This window comes from Podarcis melisellensis (genome assembly GCF_964234715.1).
Source record: "Podarcis melisellensis genome assembly, chromosome: 2".
Classification (NCBI taxonomy): domain Eukaryota; kingdom Metazoa; phylum Chordata; class Lepidosauria; order Squamata; family Lacertidae; genus Podarcis; species Podarcis melisellensis.
The window spans coordinates 117,793,094-117,811,305 of NC_138529.1; the positions used below are offsets into that span (position 1 = coordinate 117,793,094).

The 18,212-nt window shown below is 46.3% G+C and overlaps 1 protein-coding gene across 1 annotated transcript; it reads right to left on the reverse strand.

Moving 5' to 3' along the window:
* Positions 1–1,420: 1,420 nt before the first annotated feature.
* Positions 1,421–12,618, reverse strand: LOC309364608 (uncharacterized protein). The gene is made up of 3 exons (XM_081902264.1): positions 12,394–12,618; positions 9,997–10,107; positions 1,421–6,802 (listed from the first exon to the last, which is right to left on the reverse strand). Exons 2-3 carry the CDS (start codon positions 10,055–10,057, stop codon positions 5,001–5,003), a joined length of 1,863 nt encoding a protein of 620 aa, XP_081758390.1. The 5' UTR covers positions 10,058–10,107; positions 12,394–12,618; the 3' UTR covers positions 1,421–5,000.
* Positions 12,619–18,212: the final 5,594 nt, after the last annotated feature.

Genomic DNA, 18,212 nt, shown 5'->3' on the forward strand with positions numbered 1-18,212 from the left:
AAGAAAAGTTGAAAAAGAAATAGAGTTGGGTATCATTAGCAGACAGGCGTCTCACTCAGCTGTTTTAAGGTAGACTTTCCAATACAGCCCTCAATCCAGATCAGTCCAATGGCCAGTGTAGACCAGCATCCTGTTTTCACAGTGGCCAACCAGATGCCTGAGGGAAACCCAGAATCAGGATTCGAACACAAGAGCACACTCCCCTCTTTGGGTTTCCAGCAATAGCCCTCTCACCCAGAAATTTGTCTATTCCTCTTTTGTTTATTATTATTCTCTTCTTATTACTGAGTTTCAGTATTACAAAAGCGTTTCCGAAATTGCTGTGCCAAATACAAATCCAGTTGCTTGTAGGCCAAGAGAAAACAAAAGTAGGCAAGTTTAAACAACGGAAACCATAAGCCCTTCACTGCAGCGTTGCAATACAGTGGAAAGTGATTAAGTCCTTTACTTCTGTTTTTTTGAGACGGGTGGGTACAAAAGGTAAATGTCAAAATATAAAGACCAAAATATTATTATTTTTTTAAAAAAGATTAATCCTTGCAGATTCTTGTATTTTAAAGCCACCCATACTAGCAGTGATCACTGCCTCCTGTGGCAGTGAGTTCCATAGTCTAACTAATTCGTGCAATTAAACTAATTCATGGAGGATAATGCTAGCAGTGGCCAGTAGGCATGGTAGCCATGTCCTGCCTCCACTGTACCCCATCCAGTTTTGGCCACCACTGGCATGGTAACGCCACCCCACCTGGGAACCTGTTTAGGTTATGCCAGGGCTGAGGTACAAGCAGGTTTCAAGGACCGCCTCTCCCCCATATGAACCAACATGGACCCTGCAATCATCATCTGAGGGCCGCCTTCGTGTGCCTCCTCCGCGAGACGTCCGGAGGGTGGCAACCCCAGGCAAAAACATTCCCCTTCTCCCAGGCTTTTGCTTCACTAGCCAACCCATGGCCATTGTAAGAGGGCTTGTTGATTTTGATCCTAGGATGGCAGTATTCATACCTTGGGTTACAGACGCTTCAGGTTGTGTTTTTTCGGGTTACAGAGCTCCGAAACCTGGACATACCGGAACGGGTTACTTCCGGGTTTCGGCGGTCGCGCATGCGCAGAAGCACTGAATCGCAACCTGCGCAGACGCGCCGCTGCAGGTTGCGAACATGCATCCCGCACGGATCACGTTCGCAACCCGAGCGTCCACTGCACAGTGGTACCTCGGGTTACATACGCTTCAGGTTACAGACTCCACTAACCCAGAAATAGTACCTCGGGTTAAGAACTTTGCTTCAGGATGAGAACAGAAATCGTGCTCCAGCAGCACGGCAGCAGGAGGTCCCATAAACTAAAGTGGTGCTTCAGGTTAAGAACAGTTTCAGGTTAAGAACGGACCTCCGGAACAAATTAAGTACTTCACCTGAGGTACCACTGTATAGAAATTTAATAAATGAAGAAATAAACAGCATCCACTGTATAGAAATTTAATAAATGAACAAATAAACGTTAACACCCATCAGCCCTTGCTGTCAGGGATGATGAAAACTGAAGTTCAGCATCATCTGGATGAGACAAAGGCTACCGACCCTTGGATTATGTCTTCTACAGGGAAAAAAGTACAAGATCCCTGGTCCCGACCTAAGGAAGGCGTTGACATGCCCCAGAAAAGAGTCTGCAGATTTGCTCCACATTTACATGCACTAGTAAACAGGGGCATTTGCAAAGTTTAGAAATACTGCTAGCACATTTGCAAATCTAAGCAGTGTCAGATATGGTTTCAAATTGGATGGGCGACAGCGTGTTGAGATTCCTGCATTGCAGGGAGCTGGACTAGATTACCCTCGGTAATACTCAACGATTCTACTGTAATTTAAATAGAGAACAACACAAGACAATCTTCAGCATGTCTTTGCCTCCAGGGCAAAAGCATTTTCTGTAATAGCTGGCGATCTGCGTCAATTTTTTGTATTGTTCTTTATTGTGCTCTAATTGTCGCAAACCACGTCAATATTTTTAAAAATGAAATGGTGATATACAAATATATTTTATCAATCAATCTATGTTGTAGCAACGGGGAGATGCTCCACAGGTCGAACTGCCGGCCTTCTCAGGCCTGTGGCCCGGGTGCAAAATGCCAGTGGGCAATTTTACAGCCAAACCTCACTCCTAGATTAATCGTAGGGATGTGAATTTCTGGGACATGTATGAATAAAGGGAGAAAGGCATTAATCCATTTAAATGGCAGGGGGAATTTGTGCCACGATAGATGTGGGATCTTAAAACGGCTTCTCTAAAATGATGGATTTGCACCAAAAAGTGTTGTGGGGAGGGGAGAGTGTTTGGGGAGATCTGTCAAGACCATGGGTAGGCAAACTAAGGCCCAGGGCCCAGATCCGGCCCAATCACCTTCTAAATTTGGCCCACGGATGGTTCAGGAACCATCGTGTTTCTACATGAGTAGAATGTGTCCTTTTATTTAAAATGCAACTCTGGGTTATTTGTGGGGCATAGGAATTCGTTCATTGCCTCCCAGAAAAAATATAGTCCGGCCCCCCACAAGGTCTGAGGGACAGTGGACCAGCCCCCTGCTGAAAAGGTTTGCTGACCCCTGGTCAAGACCCTCATCAATTTCCAAGTGGTTCTTGGGAGAAAAGGTTTAGGGACCACTGACTTGGAAGACATTTCTGATTAATCCCCACCTCCCCTCAAAAGACAATCCTCTTTGCCCTTTCGACACCTCAAATCTTTATTTTTAGGACCCATCTTATTCTGTGATTCGTAAGTTGCTTTAAAGTCTCATGGGCCAATAAGTGAGTGTTTCTGGCTGTTAACCAAAAGGTTGGTGGCTCGAGACCACCTAAGGATGACTTGGGGCAGAATTCCTGAGCGAGAAGACCCTTGCAATTTTATGATTCTAACTGCGTTTTATTTGTTATAATCCGCACAGGGACTCCCGATTCCTCTCAAAGAGCCACAGTTCCCAGAGGGATTTAACAATCAGTTCTTCTCTACAGGGACCTCCAAGACTTGCAGCTCTGTAAGGAGAATTTGGGGTCTCCTAACAAATTTCAGCTAGATGCATTAATTTGCCTATTACTAAACGGTAACGACGACAACACATTTTCAGTAAGTTCAGTAACACATTCCAGTTAAGTGTACACATCAATTATGAGAGGCGTTTAGAGCTGTTCCCTCACAGAACTACAGTTCCCAGACTGGTTTCACGGTCAGTCTTCACAGGGAACTCTTGGAATTGTAGCTTTCTGATGGGAACAGACGCTCTTCTAACAACTCTCTGCCATGAATTTTAAAAGTGGCATTGTGGTGACTTAAATGTGGTGTAGACTCCATTCAAAAGAGGGGGAGCCCCACAAGAATCTCAGCCAATAGCAGCTCTTTCATGTCCATTAGAATTCGATACAGTCAATACTGGCCACTCCAGAATTAACTCGGGTATTGTGCTGTGACTATAGTTCAGCTGTCCAGATTACAACTTCCACCAGCCCCAACCAAGGAGCATGTAGTTTAAGAAAACCAGAGGGAAATCAGTTCAGCTCCGAGTCATTCTGCACCCCTGGCTTTTCTGTCATTTCTCTGCTGTGTGGATTCTTTGATGTTTAGTGACAAAGGTCTTCCAAGAAAAGTTCCCTCTATACACCAGGCTTTTATACGGTTTTTCCCTGGTGTAGCACTTTCTGTAATAATAATAATTTATTATTTGTACCCCGCCTATCTGGCTGGGTTTCCCCAGCAACTCTGGGCGGCTTCCACAAAGACCAAAAATACACTAAGATGTCATACATTAAAAACTTCCCTGAACAGGGCTGCCTTCAGATGTCTTCTGAATGTCAGGTAGTTGTTTATCTCTTTGACATCTGATGGGAGGGCGTTCCACAGGGCAGGCGCCACTACTGAGAAGGCCCTATGCCTGGTTCCCTGTAGCTTTGCTTCTCACAATGAGGGAACCGCCAGAAGGCCCTCAGCGCTGGACCTCAGCGTCCGGGAAGAACGATGCGGGTGGAGACGCTCCTTCAGGTATACTGGGCTGAGGCCATTTGGGGCTTTAAAAGTCAACACCAACACTTTGAATTGTGCTCGGAAACATACTGGGAGCCAATGTAGGTCTTTCAAGACCGGTGTTATGTGGTCTCGGCAGCCGCCCCCAGTCACCAGTCTAGCTGCCGCATTCTGGATTAGTTGTAGTTTCCGGGTCACCTTCAAAGGTAGCCCCACGTAGAGCGCATTGCAGTAGTCCAAGCAGGAGATAACCAGAGCATGCACCACTCTGGCGAGGCAGTTCACAGGCAGGTAGGGTCTCAGCCTGCATACCAGGTGGAGTTGATAAACAGCTGCCCTGGATACAGAATTGACCTGCACCTCCATGGACACCTGTGAGTCCAAAATGACTCCCAGGCTGCGCACCTGGTCTTTCAGGGGCACAGTTACCCCATTCAGGACCAGGGAGTCCTCCACACCAGCCCGCCCCCTGTCCCCCCAAAACAGTACTTCTGTCTTGTCAGGATTCAACCTCAATCCATTAGCCTCCATCCATCCTCCAACCACCTCCAGGCACTCACACAGGACCTTCACCGCCTTCACTGGTTCTGATTTGAAACTCGGATCAGTTATCTCATTTCTCTCCCGAGTGAATTTGTGGATGAGAATTGAGGATGCGTTGCATTGCCTACCCCAACAATTCAGGAATTTTTGTTTTCCTTTTCTGTGATGTGTAGTGAGGTTTATTTTGAAAGGGTACAGCAAGGGAGAGCAGGCCTCATCTTGGGCACAGACAGTTACTCCTTTCTACCTCATGACCCTTCAGCTGAAAAACCAGATCTAGGAGTATCCCTAAGCTTCAGATTTGCTTCTAAAGGGGGAAGAGAAACCCAGTCTCAAAGTCGCCAGCACCCCTAGCAATAGTGCATCCATCTTGGATTAAGATTCAGTACATTCACTAACAGCAATTCCAAAACAGACCTCAGGATTAGATGAAACAAATTCTGCATTCCTTAACAGTTCTGTGGTTTATCTGCTCTATGGATTCTCTGATGTTTGGTGAGATTTGTCTTGTGGGTGAAGTTCTTACCACACTCCGAGCATGTATATGGTTTCTCCCCGCTGTGAATCCGTTGGTGGGAAGCAAGGTATTTGCTAGTACTGAACCTCTTTCCACACTCCAGACATTTGTACGGTTTTTCCCCTGTGTGGGTTCTCTGATGAGAAGTGAAGTCTGAACTCTGACGGAAGCTCTTTCCGCACTCCGAGCACTTAAATGGCTTTCCCCTCGTGTGGATTCGTTGGTGAGCCGTGAGGTATTTGTTGCTACTGAAGCTCTTCCCACATTCCAAACAATTATACGGTTTCTCCCCTGTGTGGAGAGTTTGGTGCGAAATCAGGCTGGTGCTGAAAAAAAAGCTCTTTCCACACTCCAAGCATTTAAAAGATTTTTCCCCTGTGTGGATTTTCTGATGTGAACTGTGGTTGGTTCTATGACTAAACCTCTTTCCACATTCCAAGCACACATACGGCTTCTCCCCTGTGTGGATTCTCTGATGTGAACGGAGGTTTCTGTGATCGCTAAACCGCTTTCCACACTCCAAACATTTATAGGGTTTCTCCCCCGTGTGGATAATTTGATGTGAAGTAAGGCTGGCACTTGTACTGAAACTCTTCCCGCACTCCACACACTTATACGGTTTCTCTCCCGTGTGAAGTTGTTGATGGTGAGTGAGGCTTGTGCTATGATTAAACCTTTTTCCGCACTCCAAACATCTATAGGGTTTCTCCCCTGTGTGGATTTTCTGATGTGCAGTGAGGTTAGTCTGCTGGCTAAAACTTTTTCCACACCTCAAGCACGGATACGGTTTCTCCCCTGTGTGAGTTCGTTGATGGGTAGTGAGATTTATCTTCTGCCTGAAACTCTTTCCGCACTCCACACATTTAAAAGGTTTTTCTCCCGTGTGGACTCTTTGATGAGAAGTCAGGTACTTGCTGCTGCTGAAGCTCTTCCCACACTCCAAACACTTATATGGTTTTTCCCCTCTGTGAATATTTTGGTGGGCAACAAGGCCATCCCTCTTATTAAAACACTTCCCACACTCCAAACATTTAAACGGTTTCTCCCCTGTGTGGATTCTCTGATGTGAAGTGAGATACTTGCTGTTGCTGAAGCACTTTCCACACTCCAAGCATTTGTAGGGTTTCTCCCCTGTGTGGATTTTTTGATGTGAAGTAAGAGCATCTCTCCTGTTAAAGCTCTTTCCACACTCCAGGCATTTAAATGGTTTCTCTCCTGTGTGGATTCTCTGATGAATCGTGAGATATTTACTAGTGCTGAAACACTTTCCACACTCCAAGCATTTATAGGGCTTCTCCCCTGTGTGGATTCTGTGATGGGAAGTGAGGCTTGTGCTCTGACTGAAGCTCTGTCCGCACTCCATGCATTTATATGGTTTCTCACCCGTGTGGATTCTCTGGTGTTTTCTAAGGGTTGACTTATCGCTGAAGCTTTTGTTACAGTCCGAACATTTAAATGGTTTCTCCCCTGTGTGGATTTTCCAATGAGCAATGTGGCTCAATTTGCAGGTAAAGCTTTCCCCACACACAAGGCACTGGCTCCTTTCCTCTCCTTCGGCTATGTTTTCTTGGACTGGGATTTCAGAAATCTCAGCGCTCTGAAAAGCAGAGGATTCGCTTAGTATGTGTTTCACTTCAGGTTTTCTTCTCCCTTCTTCCTCCTCTTCACATCCGGTTCTGTCTAACAACACCCTGTGTGGTTCATCTTCATTCTCCCTCTCTTTCCTGCCATGTCCTGGAAGAATAATAATAATAAATTTTATTTATATCCCGCCCTCCCCAACCAAACCCGGGCTCAGGGCGGCTAACAACAATCAAATGATCCAATATTCTAAAAACATTTCATTATAAAAATTAATTAAAATCAAATTGATGGCAACCGTTAAGCAAAATTCTGTGCAGATTGCCAGAGGAGGGAGTCAGGCTGCGCCCTGACCAAAGGCCTGGTGGAACAGCTCTGTCTTGCAGGCCCTGCGGAAAGATGTCAGGTCCCACAGGGCCCTAATCTCTTGTGACAGAGCGTTCAGGAAAAAGGAGAGACAATTAATTAGTAACAGCCCAAATGGGAAATAAGAGTTTGATATCAAAGAAGGAGCACGGGGCGGACAACCTTTTTTGTGGCAAGGGTCAGAACAGTGAGTACCCCTTTGTAATTTTGACAAATGAGAGGGCCTTTTCGGTGGTGCCTCCCCAATAGTGGAAATGCCCTCCCTAGTGAAGTGAGCCTGCCTCTATCAGTATTATCTTTCAGGAGGAATCCGAAAACATTCCTGTTTTGCAAAACAACAAAGCATGGGACAGAGTGAGGGAGATATTTATGGAACAACAATGGGATATCTGCTCCGCCCAAGGAAACAGCAACAACCAGGAAAAGATAGACATAACATTTTACAGGGACAGGAAGAAACACCATGGACAGAATAACTGCCACACACAAGAAGAACAAGGATATAGTTTGAGTGCTTCACTTGTAGTTTTATAAAACATTTAAGGTGTCAATACAAATATAAGTTATTAATATTGCAGTTGCTGCATAAGGGATTATTATGACGACCGGAATGTAATTGAAATTTATAAAATTTTGGAACGTAGAAAAAGAATAAAATCATCAAACCATCAATTCTAACACACCTTATCTAAATTACATATTTGAACGATTGGTATTAGTAATTGTATTATAAATTGGTATTGTTATAATGAGGCTATTATTGGATTATAATAGAAAACTAATAAAAATTATTATCAAAAAAGAAAAAAAGATTCCTGTTCACCCAGGCATTTGGTGGCTGAAAAATACTGCTCCTGGCAACCTCGAGATCACTGAAGTAGGTTTTAATTGTAACTTAGGCGGTCCCTGAGGTAGCCTGGACCTAAGTTGTTTGGGGCTTTGCAAACTAATACAAGGACCTTAAAACCTGGTTCGGGATCAGACGGGCATGTACAGGATTACGCTGTTAAGTTGCTAAAATTCATGCCAGCCTTCCCCAAACTGCATGTGTTGGTGAGACTACAGCTCCCATCATCCTTGATCGCTGGCCATGCTAGCTAAGGATGATGGGGATTGTAGTCCAACAAGAAAAGTACTCAAGATTGAGGGGAGTTTGCTTTTAGGCAAACCTCTCCCCTCGCCCTTTTAGAATACAAAGGAGAAGCAAGGAGATTGAGGGAACGTTCCTTCATATGTGGGCCACCTGTAAAAGGGTAAAAAAAGTATTGGGAAACAAGCCACAATGAATTGGGGGAGAATGTTTAAAAGCACTTTCACCCCAAAAAACAGAGTCTTTTTTCTTGGGGATTATTCAGACAGAAATTCCCAGGTGTCAAAAAAGGTTATTTATGTATGCCACTACTCCGGCCTGTGTTTTGTTTGCCCAAAAATGGAAAACGAGGTCCCAACTAAAGAAGAATGGCAACTTAAACGGATGGAATACGTGCAGCTTGCAGACTTAACATATGGAATATGAGAACAAGAAGAACATACATTTGGAGAAGATTTGAAAATGTTTATTGAATATAGGAGGGGAAATTGTGTACACCTGAAAACGTTCGCAGCATTAAGATAAATTCAAGAGTGTAAATAAGTTTTGATGGATGTAATAATGGAATACTGAATGGTATAGTTTCTGTAAAATATGCAGGGATTTATGATTAACAAAGTGAACCACGGAAAGAGAAGAAGGGAAGTCATTGCTATCCTAAGGTTGTTTAAATGGGTACATATTCAAAATTGTAAAACAGAAAATTTTAAGAAAGAACAGAACAGAATAGAATAATTTCTTATTCTTTCTTGAGCACCATTCTCTAGGGTTGGGGTTTTCGAGCACCAGGGAGGGGGAATGTGATGTGAAACTAAGAGGATGAGGGGGAAAGACTAGGGGCAGGGGCAGGATTTGTGAGTAAGGAGAGGGAAGGTGGAAAGTCTGGAATTTATAATTATTATTATTTAATCACCTCCCACATACAGGAAATGATTGAGGCTGGAGATTAGGTCTTATGGGGGCAAGGAAAGGATTTGGGGGCAAGAAGCAAAAGAGTGCGACTAATAATAAAAAATAATTTAATCTCCTTCCTTTCCCTGATCAAAAACAGGGCATGTCTGATGCTCTTTGTGCCCATATGAGACTGCAACCTTGGGGCTCCCTCCAGCTTCTTCTAAAATCAAGGAAGGAGCTGGACACCCAACATCTGTTGTGGCTTTGACAAAGGTCTGCCAACTTAAAGGATTCCTGGAAAGGGACCCCGGAAGCCCAGCCAGGCTGGAAGGCGAAGATGCAGGGTGATGAAATGTAATAATAATAATAATAACTTGGGCAGGTGGGGGACCTTCCTTGGTCTCTCCATAGGGCTTGGGGTCAAGGCAAGCCCTTAAGCATTGGGAAACCTTCTTCAGGGGCTCCCCCCTGGAACTTGTAATAACGTTAATAATGATAATAACAACAACAGCAACAATTTTATTTATTTATACCCCGCCCTCCCCAGCCAAGGCTGGGCTCAGCGCAGCTAACAAGCAATAATAAAAACAAGTTGAATGAATACAACTTAAAAACAAGATTAAAATACAACATTAAAATATTGAAACAATAAAATATTAAAATGCAGCCTCATCACAGGAGGAGAAAGGAAAAAGAAAGAGGGGGAGGGAATCAAATTGGCTCCAAGCCAAAGCCAGGCAGAACAACTCTGTCTTACAGGCCCTGCAGAAGGAAATCAGATCCCGCAGTGCCCTGGTCTCATGAGGCAGAGCGTTCCACCAGGCCGGAGCCAGTGTTGAAAAGGCCCTGGCTCTGGTTGAGGCTAATCTGACTTCCTTAGGGCCCGGGACCACTAGGGTGTTGCTATTTATGTAGCAAGGATACATACAAGAAAAGAAAAAAAATAGGCTGTGATTATTGTTTTTCACCATCAACCAAGGGGAAAGGGGGCTCTTACCCAGAAAGGCCACGATTCCAGGCTTCTCCTCCTCCACAGCTTCCCTTTGGTCTGGATCCATCAGGGTATTTTCGGTGAAATGTACAGCCTCTGCTTCAAAGGCACAGGATCCTGGAAGAGAAGGGGAAATATCCTCCAGTTAGTTAATGTTTACAACTTGCCATCTCTTTTTCTGGGCAATCCCCTGGATGTCATAGAATCATAAAACTGCACAGCTGGAAGAGATACCAAGAGTCATCTAACCTCCTGCAATGCAGGAATATTAGCTAAAGCATCTGAAATAAAAAAATTAAGATCTTATATACATAATAAATGTTCATAAATGTACTAAGCAAGCACGTACATAGATATATAAACCACATGTCTGAAGCAGCACAGGAAAACAGCCCTGAAAGCATTTTGACTCCCAAACTGACCAAATGATTTCTCTGCAAGGTCAAGGAAAATGGAAAAGCCTCCCCGTTGTCTTTTCCTTCACAAATCCTGTCTTAAGGGCATGTCTGTGTATGAATAGGGTGAGCCTGTGACCTGGCTCAGGAACTAAGTATTTATCGTTACAAAAGACTCGCCAGGCTCCCCAGGGTATCCAATCAAGTAAGCATTAACAGGTAAGCTGCCAGACAGGAGGTAAACAACGCACTCAGATTTCTGTTGTAGACCGCCCTTTCTGTGATATCGGTATGATGTGTCTGGGGTGGTGGTCTTGGGCTACACCCCTTTCTGTGATGTATGTATGATGTTTCTGGGGGTGGGCTTGGACTCCAGGGCTTGCAATTTAAAGTGTTTATATAAGGGCGGGCACACCTTGGTTCTGGGTCCTCCTCCTTCTCCTGCGTGTGAAGAGGGCACTCTGTTGCAACAGTTCAATAAAGATCAGGCTTACTAGCTGCTTTGCTTCTCAATATTCTCTGGTTGGCCTCTGTTCTTTACTCCGACTGATGGAGAGCCTGGAAAATGACTCTATAAGGGCTCTTGTGTTCCCCATAAGGGAATAAGGGCAGATTTACGTTTATGTTTCTTACACATCCATGACGGACGGGAGCTCTGCTTAAAAACCTCCAAGGAAGGACAGTCCACAACTTCCCGGGGGGAAACCGTTCCACTGTCCAACAGCTCTTACCATCAGAAAGCTTTCCAAAATGTTGAGTTGGAATCCTGAATTATACTCAGAGTCGACAGCTCATAGTGGTGAGGAAGAATGGAAGTTCCCCCAGAATGCCTGCTTTATATACATTATTTACACAATGGGCCTCACGTGATTGGCTAATTCCGGGATTCACCTGTAGGCCAATCTGGTTGCGGATTCACTTCCACCTGGAGCTGGATTGGGTGGCTCCTGTGGACCAATCAGACTGCTGCATTCTGAATCCTATTGTTTTAGGACCAATCAGACTGCTGCGTTCTGAATCCTATTGTTCTAGGACCAATCAGACTGCTGCATTCTGAATCCTAGTGTTCTAGGACCAATCAGACTGCTGCCTTTTGAATCCTATTCAACTCAGTACATAACAAATCCCCTTTCTTGTAACCTGAAGCCATTGGTTCGAATCCTACCCTCCAGAGTAGGAGAAAACAAGCATGCTCCCTCTTCCATGTGGCAGCCCTCCTAAGGCTTGGTTTCCAGACCCGTGATGCTTGGAGCTCAATCAATGCAAGATATATTAAGATATACTTTCTTGGGCTCCATGATCACTGCAGATGGTGACAGCAGTCACAAAATTAAAAGACGCCTGCTTCTTGGGAGAAAGACGATGATTGCCGAAGAATTGATGCTTTTGAATTATGGTGCTGGAGGAGGCTCTTGAGAGTCCCATGGACTGCAAGAAGATCAAACCTCTCCATTCTCAAGGAAATCAGCCCTGAGTGCTCACTGGAAGGACAGATCCTGAAGCTGAGGCTCCGGTACTTTGGCCACCTCATGAGAAGAGAAGACTCCCTGGAAAAAAACCCCTGATGTTGGGAAATATGGAGGGCACAAGGAGAAGGGGACGACAGAGGACGAGATGGTTGGACAGTGTTCTCGAAGCTACCAGCATGAGTTTGACCAAACTGCGGGAGGCAGTGGAAGACAGGAGTGCCTGGCGTGCTCTGGTCCAGGGGGTCATGAAGAGTCGGACACGACTAAACAGCAACAACAAAATTAGGCCACCGATGCCAGGCCAATCTAGTTGATATCCCTGCATTGCGGAGGGTTGGGGTCCCTGCCGACTCAACTATGCTATTATGCTATGGCACCTGCTCTGCTCAACCCCCTGCCTCTTGCCCGTTTCCTCTCCAGTCACTGTCCAGCTACTCTGCGTCTCTGCAACCCGCCTCTCGCTTTTCTCCCTTGCATTTCCCCCCTCCCCATATTCTCTGTGGGTCTCCTTCACCCAAATGCAAGAGGAGGGGGCTCACCAGATCCACACACACCCCGGGTGGAAAGGACAAAGGCCACTTTCCCCAGGTGGAGGCGCACCACCTTCCAGGAACCGGCTTCCGGCTTGCAAAAAAAATCTCCTCTTTGCGCTCCTTGCGCGCACTAAACCTCCGACTTCTCTCCAAGGTTCCCTTTGCAAAGCTGGAGGGGTGAAGTCTTTTGCTTTAGAGGACACGCTCCCCCCTCTCCTTTCCCAATTTCCTTCCTCTCTAGGAATCGCTCTCCTCCGCTTCGCTTTAACCCTTCCTTCCTCAGCTTCTGCCTTCTGGAAGAAGGTACAGTATAGGCTTATAAAAGCCAGGACTAGCCGCCTGAGAAACAGTTTCTACGCAAATGCAATTCTGGTTCTAAACGCAGCATAAGGAGGTCTATAGTATATTGTATTTTAAAATGGGGTTTCAGAGTTTTTAGGGGGTTTTGAATGTTTTATGTAGTTTTTCAATTTCATTGTCCAGTATTCTACAGGATTCACAACCTCAGCCTTTGCCATAGAAGGGGGCTCCGAAACATCATCGGATGATGAGACGCAGGGGCAACAGGGAGTGTCAGCGGCTGCAGAACAGCACCAGTCTCCAATGATGGGCAAGGGAGAAAGAAGTCTAAGTAAGGAGAAGCATTCGGCCAAGAAGAGCAAAAGAAGTAAGCTTTCTGATACCGAGGACAATTCAGAAAAGCTTCCTGCTGCCCACCACCTGCTGTGTTCTGAGCGACCAGAATTACTGGATGGAGCATATGGGTCCCTATGTGGAAAAAGGAAAGTTGGAAAATTTGAAGCTAATCGAGTCCCTCACCATGAGTACAACACGGGTGTGTGCCAGGGGCCAAATTGTAAGTATGCGCATGCCTAGGTAACCACCCAGCGTCTTCATGTTTTAAAGGTAAACAGCCCTTTCCGGGCAGCAGGGGAGGGGGCATTTCAACCAGGGGTCTTGAAAAGCTCACAGACCCGCCAAAAAGAACAGTCACAAACTGGTATGAATTTGGCCCTTGACTGTGATGTTCTCTTCTGTTAAGCTCTCACCTCTTAGAACCCTTCTCGATAAATACCCTAAAATAGAGGCAGCAAAGTACCCTGGGAAAGAGTTTCTCTTATGGCTTCAAGATCCTCGTTTCATTACCCCCTAACTCAGGGAACCCCCCCCCAAAACCAGTTTGGGAAATGCCAGCTATTGCAAAAAAGAAATTAAAAGAAATTTCTGGCTGGGAGGGTGGCCGGGGTCCCTTCAGGGAGCCACCTATAGTGGGTTTACTCATTTCACCTTTAGGCATTGTCCCCCCATAGACTCCAGAAGAGTATCCTATGATCCACAACCTACCCTACCCTAGAGGTGGCTCAGTCAATGATGCAACACCACAGAAGCCTTATTCTGTGAAATATGCCTCCTTTGATCAGGCTATAAAGCATATGCGCAGGTTCAGCAGGGGCGCGCTCTTGGCTAATTGCGACTTTGAGTTGACTTTCCGTCTCCTGCCTATTCACCCTGAGGAATTTCTATGGCAAGGTTTTTAGATTTGAGGGGGCTTATTCCATAGACAAATCTATGCCGATAGGGTGCTCAGTAGCTTGTGCACTTTGAGTCATTTAGTGCAATTGTGGACTGGGCTCTTCGCTTTAGAACTGGTTCTGAAGGGGTGACCCATTATCTCGATAACTCTTCTCCCCCATCATTAGTAATAGCCCTGATTGCGCTTCTACTTTAGAGGCTTTCACCTGAGGAGCTTGGAGTACCTTTGGTGGCGGACAAAACGGAGGGTCCAGTTTCGACCATAACCTATTTGGGTATTGAATTGGACACAATTGCACAGACATCCCACCTACCAAGGGAGAGGCTAGCAGCACTTAAAAAATTAATCCTGCAACTTCTTCCCCTCAAGAAGGTCACCCTTGGCCAGCGTAAAGTCACGCTTCGGTCACCTCAACGTTGCATGCTGGGTAGTGTCCCCTGGCCGCCCCTTTTGCGGGTGATTGGCTAAGCTGTCAGCGGGACTGCGCGCTCCGCAACACTGAGTGCGCCTCTCTAAAGTGGTCAAGTCGGACCTGAAGGTTAGTGCATGGAAAAGTACAATGGCATTTGCGGGCTGAAGAGTTCAGGAGTCACCAGGTATGCTTCTGGACCAACAATCAAATGGTTAGCAGTGTCCTGTCTAAACAATTTTCGCACTCTCCTAGAGTGGCAAATCTGTCCCAGACCATTGTCCTTTTGTGCTTAGAATTAAACATCTATTTCTCTACCAAATTTACCCTGGGGTTATCAAGGGCATCACGGATGCACAGGCGCAGCAAATTGCCACAGCCATTCCGGGAGCATCTTTGGAGCCTGGGGAACGTGATGTCCTGAAGGGAGTATTAGCTTCAGGAGCCCCGCCCATGCTTAGATCTTATAAAAAGGCTTGGGTGGACTTTATGGAGTTTCAAGGCAAATTTATAAAATAATAATTATAATAGTAAAAACAAACAAACAAACAAACAAACAACAACAAAAACTAGGCTTGACACACCTCAAGGCAAATTAAAAAATCCTAGGCTTGACACACCTCCTACCAAGGCTGAAGCTCTGCAATACTTGGTACATTGGAGGGTACTGGGTCGTGCAGCAAAGACTCTTAAACATCCAGTAGGCCGCAATCTCCTTTTCTGTAAGGTTGTTTAATCCAGAGACCCTGGTGTGGCCTTCTTAGTGTGAAGGGCACTGTAGGGCTGGCGCAGGCTGCGGCCTTCTAAAAGTGATGGTAGAAGGCCCTTAACTTACGACATTCTATGCCAATTCTTTCTTAAATAAATAAATAAATAAATAAATAAATAAATAAATAAAAGTATCTATTGGTCTGAGGACAAGGCCCAGTTATTTACAGCTGCATACTCCATTGCCTTTGGCGCTATGCCAAGTGGTTTGTAAGGGCCAATCAGATTCCGCTGCCCGAGGTAGTTTGAGAGACCTGACCTTGTTCAGATCCAATTTAGTCCTGCTTGTCCAATGTTCCAAAACCGATCAGCAGTAAAGGACACTAAACAATTCATGTACGTGAGACTAACTGTCTCAGGTCCGTTCCTCAAACATTGGGATGGCTCCGGCCTTGCACGGCATCAGTCCATGCGCGTTATGCGAGGGGCGATTGCTGCCTGCGGTTTACCCTCAGCTGAATTCACGGTTAACTCCTTTAGGATTGGGGCCGCCACCACAGCAGTGCATTTGAGACTCTCATCTGAAAGGATGAAGGACTTGGGGGCAGTGGAAGTCTGATGCATTAAGGGAAGTCTGGTGCATATAAAGGATATATTCGTAAGTCCTTGTGATTGTTCACAGTATACCTGACCTGGCTTTGTTACCTTCTTTTGCTTTCAGGTGACGTTGTGACGCATATTTGGAGTATAGGCCCTGCACCGTCCACTGGGATAGAAACTATGCCGTTAACGGGGACCTAGGATGCAGGAGCTATGAGGGCGCACATCTGGATAATCGGGCACAGCATGGTGCATTGGGCCAGGGTCCGCGCCATCAATTTCGGTCTCGGGCCGCACCTTAGCTACATCAATATATCTTGGATCTCTCGAAGGGGAATGCGCTGGGCCGAAATGTTGCCCGCTATTAGGGCCAGAATGGCAGCGGAGGGCCCCCCAGATGTTTAGTTATCCAATTAGGCGAAAAGAGTTAGCTTATAGAAAGGCAGTCGACTTGATGTGGCATATCTTTAGTGACTTTGAGGAACTTAAGGCCTCTTACCCAAACGTCACTACTATTTTATTTGGGCCTCGTGGATGGAGAGGCAGGTTTGGAGAGATTGCAGGTGCCCGATAGCCATATATAGGGCGGTGGTGCGTAGAGTGGCAGCCCTGGGTGGGAGTGTCATTGACCACCCGGGCACATGTGTCAACGGTGAGGTCCTCTACCGGTTTGATGGCGTGCATCTTTCGGATGCGGGAAATGATATTTGGCTGATGGATATGGCAAAGGGGATAAGGGATTGGTTTCAGGCATGAGAGTATTGGCGGCGAGCGATTGCTCGTGTGGCGGTAGGCATTGGTAAGAAGGCGTTAAGAGGATGTGGGGGGGGAGGAATGCCATCACCTCCCCCCAGCGAGCGAAGGGTGGTCCGTTAAAAGACTCCGGGGGGCGTGGCCCTGTCCGAAGCCTATGGAGGTGTGGGCCAAAGTCACGCCCCAGAGCGGTGACCCGGGGGAGCTCCTAGTCGACGTGCCTTGGCAGGAGACTCCCCCGATTTAAGGTTAACCCTTCCCCGTGTCTCCAGCAAATGGGCTGGAGCCGGATAGTCGTTAGGACCAATGCCTAAGCCAATGCCTCTCATTCCTGAATTCAATAAAGTTGTGGCCTAATTCGCCCAATTAACTTTAAATTTGGTGTCTCGTGTCTTTATTTATCCTGGCGGGGGGCGGGAACTCGCCACGCAAAGCCACTTCCAGCCTGCCCAGGAGGTGGGGTTGCGGGCTTCACGCCCACCCCACGTGAGCGGGGGCTGGTCCCAGCCCCCGCGAGAGCAGGGGAATCCCGGCCGGGTCAGCCCCCCCCAGCCAGCTAATCAGCTGGCTGATTGGGGGGGCGTGATTTGCCCTACTTAGAGCTGGCACGGAGGGGGCTCGCCCTCTTTTCGCCGGCTCGCCCTCACGTTTTAAAATGGGGTTTCAGAGTTTTTAGGGGGTTTTGAATGTTTTATGTAGTTTTTCAATTTCATTGTTCTGTATGGGACAATGACAATAAAGATATCGGATATTGTCCAGGCAGCAATCATGAAATTAAAAGATGCCTGCTTCTTGGGAGAAAAGCAATGACAAACCTAGACAGCATCTTAAAAAGCAGAGACATCACCTTGCCAGCAAAGGTCCGTATAGTTAAAGCTATGGTTTTCCCAGTAGTGATGTATGGAAGTGAGAGCTGGACCATAAAGAAGGCTGATTGCCGAAGAATGGATGCTTTTGAATTATGGTGCTGGAGGAGACTTTTGAGAGTCCCATGGACTGCAAGAAGATAAACGTATCCATTCTTAAGGAAATCAGCCCTGAGTGCTCACTGGAAGGACAGATTGTGAAACTGAGGCTCCAATACTTTGGCCACCACATGAGAAGAGTAGACTCCCTGGAAAAGAGCCTGATGTTGGGAAAGATGGAGGGCACAAGGAGAAGAGGACGACAGAGGATGAGATGGTGGGACGGTGTTCTCGAAGCTACTAATATGAGTTTGACCAAGCTGCGGGAGGCAGTGGAAGACGGGAGTGCCTGGCGTGCTATGGTCCATGGGGTCATGAAGAGACGGACACGACTAAACGACTAAACAACAACTTAGTCCAGGCAGCAGAAATAATAACAGCCTGGGAACCGTAGATTTTTGCAAATGCAGCCAATCTGATCCACGCTTTCCAGCGGTGCAGCCACATTCTGCACCCCAAGTTGGGTTTTTAAAAAATAAAAGGTAACGTGCAATGGAGCCTTCCTCCATCCCAGATGTTTTGCACTACAACTACTGGAAGGTTTGTTTGTTTTTCCCCCATTTCATTTGTATCCCAAGGAGCTCAAGGCATTTTATCCTCACAACAGCCCTGGGAGGTAGGCTCAGGTTGAGAGACAGTGGCTGGCCCAAAGTTGCCCTGGGAGTTTCAAATTGCAAATTCGGATTGGATATCTGTGTACCAAAAGGAAAAACGTTATTTTAAAAATTGAAAATAATTATAATAATAAATAGTTTAGAAAACGTTTTAGGGCTCCCGTGCAGCTGATCCAGCGGGGCTTTCTGGAGGCGAGACCAGCGCCTCTCCTCGCTCTCTGCCCGGAGAAGCCCAGAGGCTC

What these genes read in the sequence shown, in the direction of transcription:
- LOC309364608 (XM_081902264.1), bottom strand. Translation starts at nt 10,057, where the DNA reads ATGGATCCAGACCAAAGGGAAGCTGTGGAGGAGGAGAAGCCTGGAATC. An exon ending in TGGAATCGTGGCCTTTCTGG is followed by an intron (nt 6,803 to 9,996) that starts GTAAGAGCCCCC and finishes TTATTCTTCCAG; the next exon opens with GACATGGCAGGAAAGAGAGG.